Consider the following 22,583-nt stretch of genomic DNA (forward strand, 5'->3'; position numbering starts at 1 on the left):
GCCAAATCCACGGGCCATTTTTTTTCCCATCACCTGCTTGATCTCAATAGCATTCCAAAGAGTTAACCCCTCCTTCTCGAAACACCTTCTCCTGGCTCGTGTGACACCAGTCCCTCCTCACTGACTTTATTGACCTCTGGCTGTTCCTTCTCAGTCTTCTTTGCTGGTTCCTCCTTCTCCGCATGATTTTTTAAGGCTGGGGAGTCCCAGAGCTGTGTTCTTAGCTCTTGTTCTTCTCTCGTGTACTCATCTGTGTCCCTGGATTTAAACACCATCTTCCCCTCAATGTGTACATTTCACTCTCGCCTTTAGACTCATATTAATAACATATCCTTTCCACTTGGATATCTAATAGACCTCTCACTTAACATGGCCGAAGTCACATCCTTGATTTCTCCTCTAAAACTGCCCTTCCCCTAGTCTTTCTTATTTCAAAAACTTTGCTTCACTCTCATATCTAATAGAATATATGTCATGTTGTTTTTATCCCTCAAAAAAGTCTTAAAGCCATTTCCTTCTCTTCTTCTCCACTTCTACTACCCTAGCCCAAACCACCATTATTTTTCATCTAGATTATTCCAATAGCCTCCTATATAGTCTTCCACTTACTTACATTCTCACCAATATTCCTTCCTTTCTTTACAGAGCAGTGAGAGTTCTCAGTTTTTAAGATATAACATTAGGTCATGTCACTCTGCTCCTTTAAACTCTATGCTGGCTTCTCACTGAACATACAACAATGTCCAAATGTTTTATCGTAGCCCATAAGGCCGTGCGTGATCTGGTCTCCATCTATCCCATCACCATCTCTTAATATTGTCCCCCTAGCTCACTAATCTCTAGCCACACTGGCCTTTCTCTTCTAAGAACACAAGCTTGTCCTCATCCTAGTTCATTCCCACGCTAGCTGTCCTCAGAAATCAGAGTACCATTCCTCTTGGTATTCAGATCTCAGGTTCTATACCATCTTCAGAGAGGCCCTCCCTAACCACTCAATCTAATGACATCCCAGCCCAAATCATTCTGTCTCCTGTCATCCTGTTTTATGTTCTTCAAAGCTCTTCCTGCTATCTGAAAATATCTTCATTTTGTACCACTTATTAGTTTATTATCTGTGTGTCCTCACTAGAATGTAACTTCCAGGAAAAGACAGACTGTGTCTGTTATCGCCCTAGTTCCTGGTGCCGACAACAGTACCTAGCACATAGGAGGTTCTCAATAAGCATTCGTTGAGAATGAATGAATTTATGTCTAAACGAAAATGCAGAAGTGGAGCACTTTAATGGAGAGCTCAGGCACAGTAATTGGGATTATAAAGAATATTAAATTTCTATTAATATCCTATCAGGGCCTTAGCTTTTCAAATAATAACAGAAATTTATTATAAATTCTATCAACAGAATGAACTATTAATGTGAGCATTTTACATGAAAACTTTATATGGAATGATTCTTAAGATGTTTCTTTATATACAACACTTAAAACAAGTAGGATCTCAGATGTTATATTGCTTTTTAAATCAATGTGTCAGGGAAGTAAGAAACGTGTTGCAATTAGAGAGAAGCAGAGTAATTGCATTCAATTATTAAAAATTCATTTCGTTAAAGCCCTCCGCCTATAAGTTATGTAACAGAAAGCTCATGTACAAAAACCCAGAATCATCTGGAAGGCTTGTTAAAATATAGATTGTTAAGCCCCAGGGCACCCCATCTTCTCCCCAGATTTTCTGATTCAGTAGATCTGGGGAGTGGAGGTGGGGGGCAAAAATTTGCGTTTCAAATAAATTCCCGGGTAACGTTGATGCTGCTAGTCAGAGAACCACACTTTAAGAAACTGTGATCAAAATTAATCACAATTAATTTCACAATTAATTGTGAAAACAGGAAAAGGGCCCTAATTGTAAGAAAGTGGGAGGAAATTTCAGCCGTAACTTCCAGATTTATTCTGCTAGTCTGTTACTAAGTTATCCACACAGATCACTTTTTCTTTTATTATTTTATGCTTTCTATTAACACAGAAGGACATTGTCCCATTTGATGTCAAAAGTCCTCCTTTATTACCAGCTGTTTATTAAACACACTCATAGACATTTTCATACTGATGCTTTATTCACATCTCTCCTTTATTCTTCACCAGCAAATTCTTCTCCTGTGTTTGTTTAGAGAAGAATCTCTTCCAAATAATGTTTGTCCCTCACTATTCCCCTGCATTGCAACAGTAATCAAGTCTTCAAAAAAATTCTATTATATTTAAAATCATTTGCCAGAACAAACAAAAATTATGATGAAAATGGTTTGATATGGTGAACTGAGAAGATGGAAAGCCAACCAGTGTTCTTTCCTCTGCTTCTGCTCACCCTCTGTCTGTTCTGCTGGCTCCTTGGTGTGGTCAGGAGTTCTGAACTGTTGGTTTCCACACTCCTTCTTAGCAGGGGCTGTAGCAGCTACCTCATCCATCTGTCCCTGGACCAAAAATACTTGATTTCCTAAAGAAATACTCAAACTCATCAAATCTCGAGAGTCCAGAGGTTTCTTAGTGATGAAGTAATGCTATTTCTAGAGATCGGTATTAATATCATGCTCCAAAATTAACACACACAGGTGTTCATAGCAGAATTACCTATAAAGTTGAAAATTGGATGTCACCTAAATAGAAGCATAATTAAGTACACTGAACACACATATGTGTTGGAAGATTAGCTGGCCATTGAAAATTATATTTCTCTTTAATGTTTTCTGAATTCTCCAAATTTTCTTCAAATAGCAAACAGAATTTTTGTAACCAAAATACAATTATTATTTTCAAGACAAAAGGATTAAGTTTTTCAAAAGAAAAGCTGGGTAACTTGAATTATACATAGTACCACTTTCCACCAAGGCAGATGTCTCTTTTACAATGTCCCTGAAAAATAATCACAAAACTTCATTTACATATTTTCTCCCAGATAAAGGGCTTAAGGTGCCATGAATCAACCCACGCGCTTTTTTTGTTTGGAGGAACAGTATTTGATTTTTACTATTTAGATTTTAACCAAAAATTGAGTTTTGTTCATAAGATAGTTTAATATTAATTCCTCTGCTAGTTTCTTTTTTAATTGAGACGAAATGCACACGACATAGAATTAACAGTTTTAAAGTGCACGGTTCAGTGGCATTTAGGACATTCACAAAGCTGTGCAACCACCAGCTCTGCGTAGTTCCAAAACATCTTCATTACCCCAAAAGGAAGTCTTGTACCCATTAAGTAGCTCCCCACTCCCCCTCCACTCCCAGCCTCTGGACACCACCAATCCGTGCTCTGTCTCTACAGATTCACATAATCTGGATACCATTCACTTTTTAAAGAGCTATAGTTGTTATTTTTAACAACGCATATATTGAGTAAGGGTACTTTCCCCTGGCTTACCTGCTCATTGGTCTTAGCCTGCTCCCGAGTAGCCAGGAGGAGCTTAATTGTGCCTTTTGTGTGACAGCCCTTCACCTACAACTCTCAGGGGTTGCTCTCCCTCAACACCCACCACTACCATCGCCAGTGCCGCCATCAAATTCCCGTGATTTTCTTCCTATTAAATATATAGAATTCCTTATATGGCCCCTTTCACCATAATAGATACCTGCTTATGGAATCTCTTTAGCTTTTTAAGCTCCTGTTCAGTGTGTGCTGCCTGAAAGAAACCCAAACCTCATGGAGAAGTGAAGGAGAGAGAGGCAGGCAGGTCACGAGAATCACATGAGCCAGTTCCGGTGCGGCCTCTGCATGTACCTGAGTGCCAACCTTTCCCACGTCCGAGTTGCAGTGGGCCAGGTCCCTGACTGGAACCGTCCCCCTGGGCCCTGTGCAGGGATCTCTCCCAACATCGCTCTCCGTGGAGCTGCAGAAGCCACAGCACACAGCCCTGAGAAGAAGGGCATCCTAAGTGGAAACATACATCACAATTATGTGCAAATCATCTCCTTCACATCTTCCTGTCACAAACCATTAAAGAAGTCCTCGACTCTCAACATGGGGAAATTGCTCAAAGAAAGAAGAGATCTTAGATCTAAATTTCAATTAACTTCAACACTGATTTCTGTGTACAACTGGATTAGTCTCTGGCCTTACTAATGGGCATATAATTAATGAAGTTTGCCCTGGGCAGTGGACCAGAGCCCAGATCATTATATTTTAGACAAATAATTTAAGCTGTGTTTTTCAGAATATGGAGTGCTTACTGAAAATGCCGTTTCCAGATTCCAATCCAAATCTTGAGAATCAGAATTCCTGCAATAGGTGGGCCTGGGATCTGTGTTTTTAACAAATTCCCAAGTGTGTCTTATTGATAATGAAGTTTGAGAACCACTTATTAAAGAAAAAGAGTCCTGTATTGAATTTATTTTGAATACAAATAATAGATATTGTTAACAGAACTTGCTGTATGGAAAACTGTGCCAATATTTGTGTTTGGAAATGATATATTAGAAAATATTTGATAAGCTTGGCTTAAGGTACAACTGGTTCTGTTTGATGTTAACAAGAAACATTCCCTACAAATACTTCAAAAGTTCAGTAGAAGTCTTTTTTATTTACATTATTTATAATTAGGCTGATCCAAGGAAAGATCTAAACAGAGAGTTATAAAAAGCAGAGTGAACACCAAACATATCATGAGCACATGTGCACGCAGTAAATATTTGCTGCATGAATGGTATTCTTAAATTTGCTTTATTTCTCCCCAAAAAGGTGAAGGAATGATTCCTCTAACCTCCCAGGCTTTCCTCTTCTCAGATATCAGTTGTATTCTGGCTGTTTGGATACCAGCAAATGCAACATCTGTAACTTCTTTAAAATATTAGATAGTCATTCATCTATTGGATAAATATTTATTGGTCATCTACTATGCATGGGGACCTATGCTAAGTTCCAGAGATATGATGGTGATCAAAACAGACTTGGTCTGTCCTCTGATGGAGTTTTCCACTGTAGTGGACTAGTAAGTTAGATGTTTTAGAAGACGAATTATTTGAAACACAAGGGAAATCTCAGAGAAAGTATAGGGAAATTCAAGCCCGGGCATCAGCTTGGCACTTGCCTCCTTTTGTTTAGCTTTTCAGGGCGATATTGCTTGGGTTGTTGAGGTTGTGGTTCAGAAAGTAATTTCTACCCTCTCCAGTTATTCCATTTACCTCACTCAGAGTGAATCCTTAAATATTTGGAAGGCTGGACGAACTATGGTTCATCAGCAACATTTCAGAGCAGAATAAACAAGATTCATTACACATTATCTTCACTTTTTCCCCCTGCAATCTTGCTCCCACGCCCACCACGTCTCTGAAGCTCCTGCAGCCACAATTACCTTCATAATCCAGTGAGCACATCAATCTGTGCCTGACCTTACAGGTCTTGGCTATTCCTGCCCTTCCTCAGCCACCTTTGTGGATTTCATTTCCTTACTCCCGTGAAAAGCTTGTGTCCCCAGAGTTCTGGCCTCAGCCTACTTCTCAACTCTCTTCTGAGTGATCTTATTACGCCCATAAAACGGACATCACTTCAGATCCACCCTCGGAGGTCCATCTTCTACCAGACATCTTTTTTTCCTTGTGCCATAGAGACTCCCCTACCCCTGTCAACCAGCTTTTCCTCTCACATTTTCTATCATAATGAATGTCAGCCCCAGCTCATCCCCATCATCCTGGTGCCAGAAGCAGATACCTAGATACATAGACTTCTCCCTCTTCCGCATGTCCATTCAACCACTTCAACATCTTAAAGCCCAAATGCCTAAAATGTTTCCTTCTACTCTACCCCTGTTGCCCCTTAATTCAGGCTCACATCCTGTCTTTCATGAATTACTCAAATAGCCGCTTAACTAGTCTCCTACTTCCAGGGTTAATGTCACTTTTTGTTTATTTACCTTGTTCCTGGCATGAAGTTGATGTCTTATTCATCTCTGTATCTCAACCCCTAGGAAAGTGCATGGAACATATAGAATGAATGAATGAATGAACCAATTAATGCTTACATCATTAGTAAAAGTGTTGCCTATTATAGGCTCATAAATGGAGACTGTTTTTGGTATTGGTATTCATTTTTAATAAGTTTTCGACACTTTTATATTTTTAAGTTTTTCCATGACTCCCTGTCCATTGGCATGTTTTAAGTCTCCTGGTTTTCTCTGGTTATGTTTGTTTTCTTTGGTCAAGAGCCTTGAGTTTGCCCTCTAATTTGTCTCAGTTCAACACTGGTTGTCAATAAAAGCTAACCCGAAAAAGGCAGCCTGCATAAGACTTAATACCAACTGAACTGGACTTCTTGTTTCAATTAAATTACTTAATATGGGACTTTCCAGTCCTCTGTGGACCCATTAGCCAAAAGAATGTTTTGAAAAACTGTCAGGAAAGAGAGGTTGCAGAATTCGAGAGACACGAGTCCATGAATAGGAGAGAAGTAAAGCTTGAAGTCTTTCTTCATAATATTTACTTGTGGACATAAAATTTTTATGTATCGAAGAATTCAAGGATGAATTATTCTTCTTGCCCAGTATCACTAACACAGTTCTCGTGCTTAGAAATAATACTATAATATAATAATATACTTTAATATGCTTTAGTGTGCTATTCTCTAAACATTTTTAGTTCTAAATCTGTATAACCTCTTGCAAACTTTTTAATTGACATCTAAAATTTACAGTGGATGTCATTTAAAGAACATTGTAAAGTTGATGTTTTAAAATGAAATGGTTACAATAATCTTTTTAATGTCTCCAGAGGAATCCAAATACCATCATAGCTAAATACCATAGCTATTTTTTGCCCACTATTATACATTTTTAAAAATACATATAGAAATACTTCTTTAAATGAAAGTTTACATTATTTTTCCCTTGAGTTCATATTTCACTCTAGTTCCTCCCACAGAATTTTTCCTAATATAATAGGTTCTGTGTTTGAAAGTCTTTATTTTTCACCCTGTCACTCTTTTCTGTGACAAAAAGTATGCATGTAAATTTTTTTTTTAATTTTATTTATTTATTTATCCCCCCAAAGCCCCAGTAGATAGTTGTATGTCATAGCTGTACATCCTTCTAGTTGCTGTATGTGGGACACGGCCTCAGCACGGCCGGAGAAGCGGTGCATCGGTGCGCGCCCGGGATCCGAACCCGGGCTGCCAGCAGCTGAGCTCGCGCACTTAACGGCTAAGCTACAGGGCCGGCCCCTATGCATGTAAATTTTAATTTTAATTCTGTGGCCATAAGGCTTTAAGTATTTAAATTATTCCTGTGGATTGATTACTCATTAGAGTGAAGAAGAGTATTTGATCAAAATAGTATAAATATGCTACAAATTTAGCAAATAATTATTAAATACAAAAAGGTAAATTTCAATTATTTACTTCTCTTAAAGAGAGACTCCGTACATGGAGATTTGTTGTCGTTATGTTTTCATGAAAGAATGCTACTTACTGCCAGGAAGAGACAAGATTTAGCAGAAATTGTCTACTGTGTAAGTGTGGGGGAGGGTGTCTGATTATATCATGTATCTAATAGATACTAAGGAAATATGTTGTCACCTCTCATCTCGACACCTCCAGCAGCTCTTCTTCGTAAATGGTCTTCAAACTGGCATCTGCACAGTCCTAGGAGTTACAGAAAAATTTTCCAAGGGGTATGTGATCAAGGGTAGTTTTAGAGGAATCAGTATTCAAATTCTCTTCTAAGAGATCTGCTTGAGAAAGGGTCTACAACAGGACTCGCAAGTTCTCCTTTCCTGCCTCTTTCAGTGTGGCCTTCTTCCACTTGACAAAAGAAAGGGATGGCTCCCATCCACCCTACTCTTATCGTGGTGTATTGCCTGAGGTACAACAAAGCTCTAGATAGGCACCAAATAAAGGGACCATTCTATATTGGTGCTCTCACTAAAAAGCGAATGACTAATCAAGAAATCCTTTTTCAAGTCAGGTTGTTTCCAATAATTTACTTCAAATCAAAATTGAAGGAGGATCTAACTAAATTGTCAGCTGATACATCACCAAAAATAATTTTTTGATGTTGATCACTATGTGATTTTTCACATGAAAGTCTGAAAAATTTTAAGAAATTGAGACAGCCATTGCTATTAAAAAACACATTTCTATTACCATCTATTTATGTGAACGTATTTCCTTAATATATGGTTAATTCAATGTCTTAAACATCGTAATCAAGCATTCAGTTGCTTTCCATTTTGTGCTCTGTACTGCAAAGATTTGACTTTCATCTCATGCTTGTATCCGCACGCTGGTTCCCATAGACTTAGTCATCAAACCCTTGCATAACCACAACCAAAAACCAGGAAAATAATTTCTCTTGGCATATCTCTTTCCCAGAAGGCTGTTCCTTGCATCTTAATAGGCACAGCTGCATCTTTGCCCGTACCTAAATCAATCACTGATAAGGACAGTAGAATAACCAGTTGCCTTGGACCAATCAAGTTTCTACTCCATGAGATGTAGAGGGGCCCATGAAGAACTTGGACTCCAATACCCAAACAAAACTGTGCTTCTATTAGCAAGGAACAATGGGGACATTGGTTCTCAGGTAGTAAATTAAGAGGGTCACCTTAACTCACAGCTCTCTGGTTTGGGTGAAAGGATAAATATTGTGCTGTTCATTGAGATAGGAACTGTCAGAAGAGGAGGTGAGTGAGAAAAATAGGATGAGATTTGGAACATACAGAATTTTGGGTGCCTACGAGACATCCAGGGAATGTTTAGTAGGCAGTTGAGTATGGAGTCTGGGAGTCATAAACAGAAAGCTGGTGGTCAAAGTGTTGGTACGAACAAAATTACTCGTGGGAATGTGAGGAATGAGAAAACAGGGTTAGGGAAAAATCCATGGGGAACACCAACCTTTTAGAGGAAGCCAGAAAAGGAAAAACCAGGAAAAGATATGGAGAGACTGAAGAGAAAGAGGGAAGACTTTTGTCATGGATTCCAGGGGAAGAAAAAGGGGGTACGCAGTTGGGCCAGGCTCCACCATGTGCCCGTCAGCATCCCTAAGCACCATCGTCCAACAAGTAAAAGGAAGTAGCTTGACGTAGAGAGTGCACGGGAAATGCTGACGGAGTCCATGGGCAGGAGATATTTGGTTTTTTCTCCAAGCACTTTAAACAGGCCTCTCTAATTTTTATGTCTACATAGACAGAAAATCTATACCCTGCTCTCAGGGAAGTGGAAGCCTGCTGTTCTAAAAGCTTGCCCTGAACCCACAGGCTCTCCTAGGAGGGGATGAGGAAGGGGTTGAGGAATGCAGAATCACCGCAGCATGGCTGACCCCTGGAGCAACAGCCTAAAAATCTTCAACCGGACAAAAAAAGGTTCTGCCTAATGGCTGCAGAGAACCGTGTCACTGGCTATAAAATCCCTAATGGATCACTCATAGTTTCTTCCTTCTCTTCAAATAGAACTCATGGTCCCTTCAGCTCAGAGAGTTCTTGGACCATGAATGGATCTCAGTGCTACGTTCCTTATAACAGCAACATGGAACAAGGGTGGCAAGTGCCATCAACACCATTTTATGGAAGGGAACCCGAAGAGGCCTGGGAGTGAGTCACTGAGGGTCACGAGATGGGCCCCTCTGGGTCCAGAAACCACGTTCTCACTCTCACTCTCAAGTGGCCCTGCTCTAGAGAACAGCAACCACGTGTGTATGCGCTTCCAGGTTTTAAAGAGCTTTCCCATCCGTGTTCTCGGCTAAACTTAATGCTTGGCTGCCATCTTGCCTCAGTGTTGCATTTCCCAGACTGAGTGTATCCCAACAATTTCTTCACAGATAAAGAACTCTGATTACAAATTCCCAAATGATATACTTGCCATGCAGAAGTCAAAGTAAGTAATGAGAGTATCACTTCTTCTTTGCTTGGAAACCTTTCTTAAAAACATAATATAATATTTCCAGATGCAATTAAACTTCTCCTGGAACAAAATGATAGTCAGTGTTCCACTCAGGCAATGACACTCGGAAAAGTAAATGAATTCATTTGGATTTCAAACTTCTGAGTCATGTGGGATGCCCTGATCGTTCTGCTCAGAAATTGCAAGCCACTTCATATTCTTCTCATGACAGTTCAGAAGATTTATAGTTAGTACTTCTTATTTTTTCCTTTCCTAATCTTTTAATTTCTCCCTTTAACTTACAATGAGTGGCAATCGTTCCCTTTCAGCATACCACTACTGCATTTGTGTTTGGTGATCAACTCCCTTGTAATCAGAGATGCAAATTAAAATGATAATAAGATGCCATTTCAAATTGTTCAGATAAGCGAAAAGTAATAAGTCTGGCCACACCAAGTGTTAGCAAGTATGTGCCCCAGGGAGAGAATACTGCTACAAGCACTTGGAAAGTAACTTGGCAAAACTTAGTCAAGTTCAAGTTGTACATATCCTGTGACCCAGCATTTCCACTTCTCGGTGTTTCCTCCAGAAAAACACTAACAGATGGGCATAAATAAACACATGGAAAAATGGTCGGTGCAGCACTGTTGGCTATAGTGAAAAAAGGTGAAGCGACCCAACTGTCCCTCCATCATGTGAAGGTACAAACTGTGCTTTAATATTCAGCAGTGGAGACGAATAGACCCCTTCTAAAAATATCCACATGTGTAAAATCTCAAACACCTAGTTTTGAATTAAAAAGTTGCCAAAGAGTGTGGTTCTATTTTTGTGAATGTCAAATATGCACATACAGACACACCCTCACACACAAAGCATAAGCAGTAAAAATGGAAAAGCATCACTAGTAATGATATATCTCAACGTCAGGACACTGGTCATCTCAGTGAGGGTGGGAGAGAATGGGAGGATGACACCTAAGCTTGACCCTCTGTTGTTCTATTTCTTTCAAAATAGAAAGAGATTGCAAAATAAATATGGGAGACACTAATATCATTTCCATTTTGGTGGTGGGTACACAGGATTTGTTACACGTCCTGTCTTGCTCTACGTTTGAAATGCTTCGTGGTTAGAAATTTTAAAATTCAAAGCTACTTTTCTAGCAAAAGAGCCCAAAGGTAAAGGGAAGGCCATGACTGGATAGAACAGGAAAAGTTTGGACTAGGATTTGGCAATGTTTTTCTATAAAAGGCCAGATACTAAATATTTCTGACTTGGGCCATGTGGTCTCTGTCCCCACTACTGACTCTGCCCTTGTAGCACAAAGAGCAGCCATAGAGAAAATACAAGTGAATGGGTGTGACTGTGCTCAAGGCAACTTTATTTACAACAACAGACCTCAGGGTGGGTTTAGCCAGTGAGCCATAGTTTGCCTCAGATAACAGCTGCTGAAGGTAAGTGGCTTCTGCAGACAAGCAGTCTTAGGCTAAGAAGTTGATGAGAGGAAGATCCCAGGGCCGGGGAACATCCGTGTTTGTCTCCAGAGTCAGGGAATTACTTGAGAGCTAGACCACCACCCTCCCAGTCTGAGAATCCAAGTCACGAATGAAGTACCTTTGGTTGTTGAGGTTGCGACAGTAGTAAAACTCATAAAAATAATCTTGGAAGTCTAACATGGTTGGGGGTTTTGTTCTGGAGTTTTTTGTTTGGTTTTGAATCTGTTTCACGTGGGCCTCGGGAGTGAGTTTGTCACGGATATGCCTGCCAATATTCAGTCCTGGGTGCTCCTCTTCCGCCGTTCAAGGAGGCCCTAGAATTCCTAAGTCACAGAAAGGGTTTGAGCCCCATCCCGTTCACCACTCCTGCACAGCCCAGTACTGCCTCGAGCTGACCTCTAAAACTCAGCAAGGTCACTCTGGGAGTGAGTTCCTGAGCTTAGCTGTTCCCTTGGCCTTTGGTCACCTACATACACATTTTGGCAATGATGATTCAGCTCTGCTGATGATTCACCCTTTCCTAGAAATTAGGAACCTTTATTGCTCAAGCTCCTATTTAGAACTCCTTGACACCTCTAAGAAGGTTCAATAGAAGGGGAATGTTATTCTTTAGCTGCCTAGATACTAGATTCCTGCAGCCTGCGCAGCCCATGTTCTGGCATCTACCGAGGCCAGGCCCCAGGGCGTTCGCTTAAGAGGAAAATGCTTCCACTACCTCTTCCTGCGAACAACCCACTTTGGCCAACCCCAGTCTGCTTAGCCCATCAGCATTTACAGTCCTGGCACCCTTTGCAAGTTGACAACATCATCAGGCCACAAGGATGGTTAATAAACCAACTGGATTTATTGACGAGTTTCTTCTCATACAATCCAAACACAAGACGTGAGGGTAGAATGAAGCATCCTCGTGCCGTTGGGACTGGCAGTGGTGGCAGCATTCCTGAGAGCTTAACTGCGTGCCAACAAGCTCTCTGAGTAGCAAAGTGACTCAGGGCAGAGCAGGACTCGGGAGCACTCAACTCAGGTCCTGGTGGGGCCACGGACACGTGTGTGCATGGACGGTTAGTGAAGTGAAGAAGAGCATCCACGTTCTCCCCCCTGAAGACCCCACACAACTAAGGGCCCGTATGTGGCGTGAGCAACAGCTGGCCCACCCGCTTTCATGACCTTGAAGTCAAGAGAACACAGCCTGTCACTGCAGCAAAATATCTCTTGCCTTCTTACCTGGCCTGACACTGAGATACCAGATCCTTGGCAATCCTACTGTGGCTGTGTGTGAAGGAGAAAAGAAACGAGACGTAGGGAAGAAAAGAAGAGCCTGGCTTGGCCCCAATCATCGAGCTTTCATCAGTCTCTTTTCCTGTCCTGAAAATGGGAGGGGGGCTTTTCTTTTTAGGTTCTTGTGAGGCATAACATCTAAGGGTGACGGCCAGATGTTTTGAAAAGGTTTGAGAGCTTTCAAAGAATGCATGCTGTTAATCACCACATCTAATACTGTTGACTCTAAGAGTTTTTGCCCCAAATCGATCTGAACATGCTTTAGCTCTGTTCTTCCTGACAACAGCTAGGACCTGTTGAGTGAAACACGCATTTTTGAGCCTATCAGAGCTGCATGTGAAGCTGTTACTGGAACTAGCAGTGGAGGACCGGGCTGACTCTGTAAATCTTTCCTGGCTGGAACTTGCAAACTTTTGGTTGTGTTTACTCAGAATGTTAATAATTTCGGAAATTATTAAAATGGAACCAACATACTTTCTTTTTAAGAGACCATTGAGATCACACATCATTCTGCAAATATAATAAGCTGTGTAAGCTGAACGAGTCCAATACTCAAACCTTGCCGTGAGCCCGCTGGAAGCATGGCCATGTTCATAAGACACTTCATGTGTGGGACGAAGGAGGCATGAGAAAAGTCCTTTGAAAACTCAGCCTCAAAATTTCAGTAATCGTCTTGGACAAAGTGTTTTTTAAAAAAAAAGAAAATCTTCCCTTTTTTCCCCTCTCTGCTCTCAAATTTCCTACTTCCGTTGGCCCATGTCATCTCCATTTACCTCACAACCACACTTACCTAACTCCAGTGTCATTCCCTGGAGGAAACCTTTTCAGGTTTTAAGAGACCCATTTAGCTGTTAGTTCCGAGGCATCTTCTGTTCCCTCTCCAGGAAAAATGGATGCTCTTCCTCTGTGCCCTCACTGCTCACTATCCCCCAGGGCCACTGGTGCCCATGGAAATCACTTGAAGCAATTCTTTAAGATACATTTCTCAAAGTCCACCCCAACTTTACTGATTCAGAATGTTTTGGGGTAGAGCTCAGGAACCTTCAGTCTAAAGCGTCCCAGGTGACTCAGATGTTACTGGTCCCAAGATCACTGCCAGGAGAGCCTATGCCATTGTTCCTATGTAACTGTCGCACTGTCATTTGCATGCCTTTCTCTCTCTCCTTAATTGCAAGCGTGTGGAAGGCAGTGAGACATGTGATATTCATAGTTCATTCAATGCATGTTTACTGAATGCCTACTATGAACCAGGCACCGTTCTGAGTGCAGGGCAGACAGTAAAGGACAAAACAGGTGGTCCTTCTCTCTTGGACCTTACATTCCAGTGTGGGAAGTCAGACAGTACAAAAAGAAATAAGATCATTAAATACTCTCCTATAAAATGGCAGGTGCCACAGAGAAACAAGCTGAGAAGCAGACAGTGAACGCCAGGGTTGTGGGGAAGTTCCCACGAAGCCTTCACTAGGAGGTGACGATTGAGCAGACTTGAAGAATGTGTGGGAGAAGGCCATACATGGGGGCTCCTACAATTCTGGGGGAAAGGCTCTAGAGCAGAAGACTGCCGAGCACATTCTAGAAACAGAAAGGTGATCAGTGTGACTGGAGCGGAGTGAGCAAGGAGGAGAGAGTGGGGAGGAGGACTCATGAGATAAGGATAGGGCAGCAAATCTTGGAAGGGCTCATCCAACAATGGAAGAACTTTGTCTTTGTCCCAGAGGAAGGTATTGGAATTCACAAGGCTTAACACAGTGTTTGGTCCAGAATAAATATTCAATAGATACTTGATGAATGAAGGAATCCTCTGCTAGTTGATATGCAAAAGCCTCTTGTGACTTAGACTAATAACAGTGACACAGAGAAATATTTCAGCTTACATTTTTCATGCTGTACAGTACATCCCAGAATTTATTTATCTTATAACTGGAAGTTTGTACCATTTGACCCCCCATCCATCAAGCCATCTATCTAGCTTAGATATTTTAATACAAATATTTTTAACAAAGAGGCAGCTAAACTCACTTGGAGCAGGATGTGTGGATTTACTGGATTTACTGGCTGTGTGATCTTAGAAAGTTATGCAGCCTCTCAGTGCCTCTGTTTCCTTATCCATATAATGGTGGCAATAATAAGACCTCTTTCATAGAACACTGAGAATTATGTTTATACATGCAAGGAAACTGTAGGAGTGTCTGATGTGTTTCAAGCACTAATAAATATTAACTAATCATTAGCATGAATGTATTGAAGACATCAGTCATAATCCAAGGAGCTTAATATATGATATATTAAACTTTAGTTATTATATATGTTTATGCCTGCTATATATAATATTATAATGAATATACATCATATAACTATATCATGTGCCATATATATAATTTTTACATGCCATTTTGGGGGGTACATGTTAAAGGAATGAGAGTTTCATGCAGATCTATGAGCGGTGAAGTACACAGAGAGGGAGTGAATAAATGTGAAGATCATGGTGATGATGATGACAAGGAGGAAGATGAGAGTTATAGTTGTAGACTGAGATAAGAATCATCTCTACTGGGGAGTGTTGCTGTCCCTGGGGGTATTCATGAAAATATAGCAATGAAAACTGTGAATTAAATTTTGAAGAAGTCCATCTATCACTTGGACTTTGGTTTGCTTCCTACAAGACATGGTTTAGAGCAAGAACAGTTTCTCTCTAGTCCCCACCCCTGCTGGACTTGTGTCACGGTCCCCTAATCCACAGACTGAAGAAATAGTCCATTCATGAGAGTCACTGCTGCATTGGCCTAAGGCCGTGTTCACATAGCCTTGGAAATTTCTTTTCTTTTCTTTTCTTTTTTTTGGTGAGGAAAATTGGCCCTGAGCTAACATCTGTGGCAGTCTTCCTCTATTTTGTATGTGGGTTGCTGCCACAGCACGGTTTGATGAGTGGTGTAGGTCTGGAGTCAGAACCTGTGAACCCTGGGCCGCTGAAGTGGAGCGCACCCAACTTAACCACTACACCACTGGGCCGGCCCCAGAAATTTCTTAATTCACAACTGGAAAGTGGTTTCCACTACAAGAATCTAATTCATGACTCTTAATTGAACTATTTGAAAATCTTTGTGCAGACGTTAAATGTTATTTATTATTTGTAACAGTTAACAGAGGTGCAAAGTGCAAATATTAATTTTCCTAATCTATGTCCATTTCTTTCATATTCATTTTTAAGAAACTTGTGAACCATGCCCACCTTTCCTTCTGTTTTTAGTAATTTCCCTGATCATATCCATGTCTAGTCGTCAATTTTGATGGCTCTGGAGGCAGACTCCTGACTCCAAATCTTGGGTCATTATTTAGTGATTGTGCCACCTTGGGCAAATTCCCCAACCTCAGTGGGCCTCAGTTTCCTTCACGGTAAAGAAGGAATAATCAATTATGCCACCTCCAACTTAAGGCTGTTTTGAGGATCAAAAGAGACATACACGTAAAGCATTTAGGACACGCCAGGCACTCACTACAATGAGTAAGCGTTGGGTATTAACTGTCATTGGTACTTGGGCAAACTGGCTTGAGCTATTCTGACAGACTTTGCTTTGCAATTCTGTAGTTGCGCGTCATGTGTGTTTTCTAACTGTATTATTAATGACTGACCGTTCTTTCCATCTCCTCGCCTTCGGGGCAGTATTTAGGACATCTCCCCTGCTGTCTGTAAGTGTACCATACAACCACTTCTCACCTCCAGCTGCCCCTGGGCAGCCAGCAGCCAGCCCCGCCCCACCTGCCTGCCGCGCCTCATCACACCATAAAGCATTCAAGGGAAACCGGTGGGTGCCGCACGCGCTCGCCCGTCCCAACCAACCCCTCTAACTCTTCTCTCTCGTTGCAGGATGTTCTGGAAGCTGTCCCTGTCCTTGTTCCTGGTGGCCGTGCTGGTGAAGGTGGCAGAGGCCCGGAAGAACCGGCCCGCGGGGGCCATCCCCTCGCCTTACAAGGACGGCAGCAGCAACACCTCGGAGAGATGGCAGCACCAGATCAAGGAGGTGCTGGCCTCCAGCCAGGAGGCCCTGGTGGTCACCGAGCGCAAGTACCTCAAGAGTGACTGGTGCAAGACGCAGCCGCTGCGGCAGACGGTGAGCGAGGAGGGCTGCCGGAGCCGCACCATCCTCAACCGCTTCTGCTACGGCCAGTGCAACTCCTTCTACATCCCGCGGCACGTGAAGAAGGAGGAGGAGTCCTTCCAGTCCTGCGCCTTCTGCAAGCCGCAGCGCGTCACCTCCGTCCTCGTGGAGCTCGAGTGCCCCGGCCTGGACCCCCCCTTCCGACTCAAGAAGATCCAGAAGGTGAAGCAGTGCCGGTGCATGTCCGTGAACCTGAGCGACTCGGGCAAGCAGTGAGCGCGGCGGGACGCAGCCCGCCCTGTGCGCCCCGCCCGGCCGCCGCCTCCGTCCCCGTCCCCCGAGCCCCCCGCACGCTGCCGGCGCCCCCCGCAGCAGCAGCACGTCGCTGGGGGCCGACGGCGTCCTTGCACGAGCGCGGACCGCAAGTGGAGCTTCGCTGATGTGTTCCTGACCGACCCCGGGCCTCACCTGTGCACCCCCAAGCCAGGCTGCGTACCAGGCCCGAAGGAAGATGCTGCAAAACCACCGCCCGCCACGCAGCCGTCGGAGAGGATCGTTCAGGTGATGCGCTGTCAATCCGGCGTGGATGTTTCCACCATGTGGAAAAGCGAATATTGCCCCGGCCTGACCCTACACTCCAGCTCGCCCCTTCCCCCGTGCAGGGGAGGATGCGTCCGCCCGCAGAGCAGCCCCTCAAACCTCTGCGGGTCCCCGGACCGCTGGCCGGGAGCGTCCGCTCTGGTGACTCGAGGGCTGCCCTCTGCGCTGCTGTGATGCGGCTTCGGACAACGTCCGTAAAGAATGTCCTGGACTGGGAGGTCCTCCTAACGAAGCTGACGCCGAGAAGACAACTTGAGCCACGTGGATCACGAAGTGGGCTTCCCTGGGGACCTTGCTCACAGCAGGCCACACTCTCCCCCACCCCCAGCCACCACCGCCTCTCCCCCCTCACTTCCCTCACCCCCATCCGGGGACTAAAGATGAACTCTGGTGTGCATGCTATTATCGCTGCAATTAGAATATTATTACACACAAAGGTCTCCATATTAACGCTGGTTTCATAATTGACCTATAGTGTAAAGAGCTGTTAAAAAGTATTATAGACCTCTCCATGTATTGTTGCACGTGTTTTCACTCTGGCTTTGCAGCGGCATTCTGAGTAAGGACCAGAGCAGGTGGTGACCCGCCCGGAAGGTGTTTTCCTCAGAAATGATGCCTGATCAGCAGTTCACTGTCGTGCACCAATTCTTAGATTGGGCGCGGAGATGGGAGGAGCTGTGATTTTACATTGAACTTGTGTTTCACTGAAGACACTAAAACATTGTGGCACGTGTAGGATATTGGGTTGTGATGGAAAGGTGTAGGGAGGGGGATGGGTTGAGAAGTTGTTAACCTAAAGGTCAAAAATCGCTAGAATATTTAATATGCATATATGGAGTGAGAAGGTATACTATTTCACTGCCATGACACCAAGCAAAAAATATTTCCTGTTGGACGAAAGAAATATTTAAAATTATAAGGAGTTGAGTCACTTAGTGGTATAGGAGGAAGTAAAGGCTAAAATATATAGAATAGAAATCTAGTTGAATTGTCCTATAGAACACAACTAGCTTCCTTTTCAAAGAATAGACTTTAAAAAGGCTGAGCAAACATTAGGTCACCTTTCACTTTTTATTTGAAATGTTGGGGTTTTCGTGTTGTGGTTTCTTGATATAAAGTTGACATAATTTATTTCCCTGCAAAGTTATACCTACTTTGAGTCCCTTTGCTAAATTGCCCCACTAAAAGCTTCCCTGTGAGTCATGTTTATGGAATCTGATAAATGTGAATGAGATGCCATTGGTGGGAAACAGCGTACTTTGAAGACTTTTCACTGGTAATGCCTAAGCACTCAGTCTCAAGTGCTCCTGCCCAACGGACTCAGAAAGGCCTGATTCCTAGTTGTGTGAGAGATCCTCTTCAAGCTGCCCTGGGAACTGAGGCTTTCTGACGGTAGATGGTGGTGAGGCGTCTAGACACATTCACCTGGAGAGCAAGGGTTTGGGTGGGATGTGGCATGTTTGTGGGCGAATCCATTTTCTGCCCCTGCACAGCTGGTTTCATTTCTGCTACTTCTATAACACCATGAGACCTGAGCAGAATGTGCTATTATAAAGGGGATCTTGGCTTCAGAAATGAGTTTATACAGCCCTAAATCGGGAGGCAGAACTCAATAGAAATCCTTAAGGGCTTGAACCTGGATGGAGAGAAAGAGTGGAGAGGGTGTCCAAGCTCAGAACTGATTTTTGCATTTAGTGGAAAACCTCAAGTCAGACTCAGCGGAAGGACACGCAGCAGAAAGGCCGTGAAGGAAGGCGGTCCATGCGATTGTAATGGAGGCTAATGGACTGGAGTAGAAGGGAAAAGAGGCGAGAATCCTGCCCACTACAAAGCCAACAACCACTGTCATTTGATTAACACAGACCCAAGCAGACAAAGGAAGGATTAAGCTATGAACTCACAGAATACAAACATGAGCACACTCTCTTGGAACCCAATTGTGGATGTAGCAATAGAAGCAATACGATATGCTGCAGTGTGAAGCTCCTTCTGGGGGTTCTTGTATGTACAAAGTTTACCTTATAATGGCTCAAATTGTATTTAATTTTTTTTTGTTTGTTTATAAATGAAGAAAAGCTATAAGTATAATGTAATTATTTTATAGGTGTACTATTAAATTATAGAACAAATAAAGATACTCTAGGATTATATGTGATCCTGGTGTGATGTGCCATAAAAATGGAATTCTGAACTTGTTTCAGGGCGCAGCGAAGAGCACTGTGCATTCAGAATGCTTTTGTCCAGCCATGGTGAGTTCAACCCCTAGCCTGCGTCACACTATCTGCTTTGGGGCCTGGCGTCTTCAAAGAGAATCAGAATCAGGCACCCAAGGAGCAGAGGCGGTGGGGATGGCTCTCCGTCCTGGTATTGGGAGTTTCCGAGCCTCTTACAGATCCCCCAGCAGCTGAAGACAGAATTCTGAACCTGTTCTCGCTATGCTCTCTGAATAAGACATTCTGAACGAGGAAGCCTTGAGAAACTGCTGCGAATAGAAGTCTGCTGTAAACCTCGTCTTCCCTTTAGCAGCCAGTGCATTACACTGTTTCTACAACAAGCCAGAATTTGTCCTGAGTTTTGTCCATTTTCACATTCACTTTTCACGAGTTTCAACATTTCTTAATTTAAATACTTCTGAGTTTCACAGTCTCCATCTGTCTACTAATTGACGTATCTATCATTCAAAAAACTCAATTACCAATAAAAAATAAAAACAATAAATGGCATATGGTTGATTCACTGTATGGATTTCAAAGGAATTAAACTTACTAATAAATAATTCATCTTAGTTTATTGAATGAGACAGATAAATACTCCACTTAAATGAGATTCAGATATTCCAATTCACTTGTTTCTGACTTTTAAGTTACAAAGTCAATGAAAATGAATTTTTGCTATTGAGTGAACAACTTAGAGCTTAGACAGCTCATTTGATGATCTATCACCACTGATTATTAATGTCTGCATGGGAGATAACCAATAAGACCAAATCATAACAGAATTAAAATTTGATGATCAGATTATCTTCTGAATCCTTCTTAACCCCCATCCCTGCCACCCTCTTCACCCAATCCCACTGCCACTACTGCTCAAGCACAGCAGGTGGTTGATGTCCTTTGTGGAAAGGCAAATACGGGAAACCATGCAGTTTTTGTTGTTGTTTGCATCCATTGGCATTTCTGGGTTGCTGGCTTCTCTAGCAGTCATTCTGGGATATATGAGGGGGAAAAAAAAAACACACCAGGGAATTCCCTGCCATATCATTCCTTGAATCCCGAGGTTCCTACCTGGTCTGCCTTCCTTTCTCCGCCTTTTAGAGCCTTATTCTGTTTGAGAGAGAGAGACATATATACACACACATATATATATATATTTCAGAGTCATTAGTGGGAGGAACAGGGAGAATGTGTTTACTCCATCTTGTCTAGAATCAGAAGTCTTCTGACTCTTTGTAAGGTTTATCACCCAGTCTCTAAGGTTTATGGTATATAAATCTTCGAGTTTGGTGAATATGTGGTGTATAATCCAAGACCTCCAACATACTTGCCCCATGTCTCTGATATGGTTCTGTTACACGATGTCAATCATATGGTGGACCATTATGATGTTTTATAGAATATCCATAAAATCCAGGTCACTTCAGATGATATTTTGACAAAGGGTGTAAGAACTTACATAGATTTGGAGGCAAACCCATAAACATTCCTATGGGAATGCCAACAGCATCTGGTTCTCCTTCCTGATAGGTATGGCAAAAAAACACATTTGCTAGATCAAGTGCTGGAGGCTGTTTTAATCTGCTCTAGCAAAGAAACCCCATTGAGCACAGTAGCTGCAACCGGGGTACTGCCCTGCTGCCTGCCATGTTCCATTTGATTTCTGCAGGGGTTGGGCTGGTGAAATACATGGGGATATGGCAGGGGCTACTACAATATTAAAGTCTTTGAAGGTTTCATTAATTTTCCCCATTCCCTCTGGAACCCAGCATTGTTTTTGATTTACTCTTTTTGCTGGGGTAGGAAGCTTCCACTTGCCCTTCCCCACTATAATAGCTCTTACTCAAGAAGTCAAGGGTCAATGTGAGGGATCTTCAAACTACTAAGGGTGTCCCTTTCAATTATGCATTTGGAGACAAGGGAAAGGACCACCAGGTTTGTCCACGGACCAGTGGGCTGCCTGAGAGCCAGATCTTGGGTAGGCCTCTAGTGGCCCTTATATACCTACACTTTAAGAGGGAGCCACGGTGCTTCATTGGGTCTCCAGGTATTAGCATCAATTCAGACCAAATGTTCAATTATCCTCAAAAGTTCTGAGTATTCCTCTTTTCGCCACAGCACAGTTACCTGAATAAGTAGTCCTAAGCTCCTTGATTAAGTACTAGGGGAATAACAAATGAATATATCTGCCCTGTCTCACAGGGTCTTTACTCATAATCAGCCTCTCCTTCAGCAGATGGGTTCCAAGTCTAATCTGAAAACTAAGCAAGGGATTGTGATTTTTAATGAGATACTGCCCTCTACCTTTGGTCATCCATCATTGATTTCTTTTGACTGTATAAATTAAGCAATACCCGTATCGGCAGCCCATCTATCTTACCTCTAGGAACACCACATTCTATTAACCAGCTCCAAGTTGGGACCCTCTGGATGCCACTCCAGTCCCACCACTCTTTGCAACACGCTACTTCTGAAAGCTAAGCACTGGCACCTGGCTTATATTATTTTGAGATCTGGCTATTCTCAGTCCATTAGGGAGCCTAGTTTTGTAACATAGTCTCCTCCTGCTGTTAGCCCTGGGCTACAGAGAGTGGTCATGGCTGAGCTTCTGAGTACTTCTACTGCCCCATCACAAGCACAGGCATCATCGCTTTGGTAAACAGAAACTTTCCTGGGACTGTCATCGGCTGATGGGTTTTTTAGCTTTATGTAGCAAATCCACTTTAGCATGCCGCTTCTCTGAGCCCATGGATCCTTTCCTCCACCATCCGCCATGGAAATTCCTGCATTTCTATTTCATTGAGTATGGATCATAGCTTTTGTGATCCTCCAAGAATCATGCTAGCACCTTAGTATCCCATCCCTGGGGCATTTGCCACAAGGTTAAATCCTGAATCCTGGGAGAGTGCTCCCATGGGGATAGCCAACTTAGTGTTGTGCTCCCCCTCCTTGAGCCAGCACCCTCAGGACATAATCCCCTGCTTACTTTCCTGGCTCCTGCAGCAACCTCACTCTCCTTTCTTAGCTGACCCAGCACAACCCCAGTAGGGGTGGGG

At 42.8% G+C, this 22,583-nt stretch overlaps 1 protein-coding gene across 1 annotated transcript in view; it reads left to right on the forward strand.

Annotated features, from left to right (window-relative positions):
- GREM2 (gremlin 2, DAN family BMP antagonist) overlaps nucleotides 1-19,493 on the forward strand; it is a 105,246-nt gene extending 85,753 nt beyond the window's left edge. Inside the window, exon 2 of the mRNA XM_058533557.1 lies at nucleotides 16,483-19,493. Coding sequence (XP_058389540.1) covers nucleotides 16,484-16,990 — 507 coding nt within the window. The 5' untranslated portion in view covers nucleotide 16,483 and the 3' untranslated portion in view covers nucleotides 16,991-19,493. The remainder of the gene's footprint in view (nucleotides 1-16,482) is intronic.
- The last annotated feature ends 3,090 nt before the right edge of the window (nucleotides 19,494-22,583 follow it).

This window comes from Diceros bicornis, chromosome 38 (assembly GCF_020826845.1).
Source record: "Diceros bicornis minor isolate mBicDic1 chromosome 38, mDicBic1.mat.cur, whole genome shotgun sequence".
Lineage (NCBI taxonomy): Eukaryota > Metazoa > Chordata > Mammalia > Perissodactyla > Rhinocerotidae > Diceros > Diceros bicornis.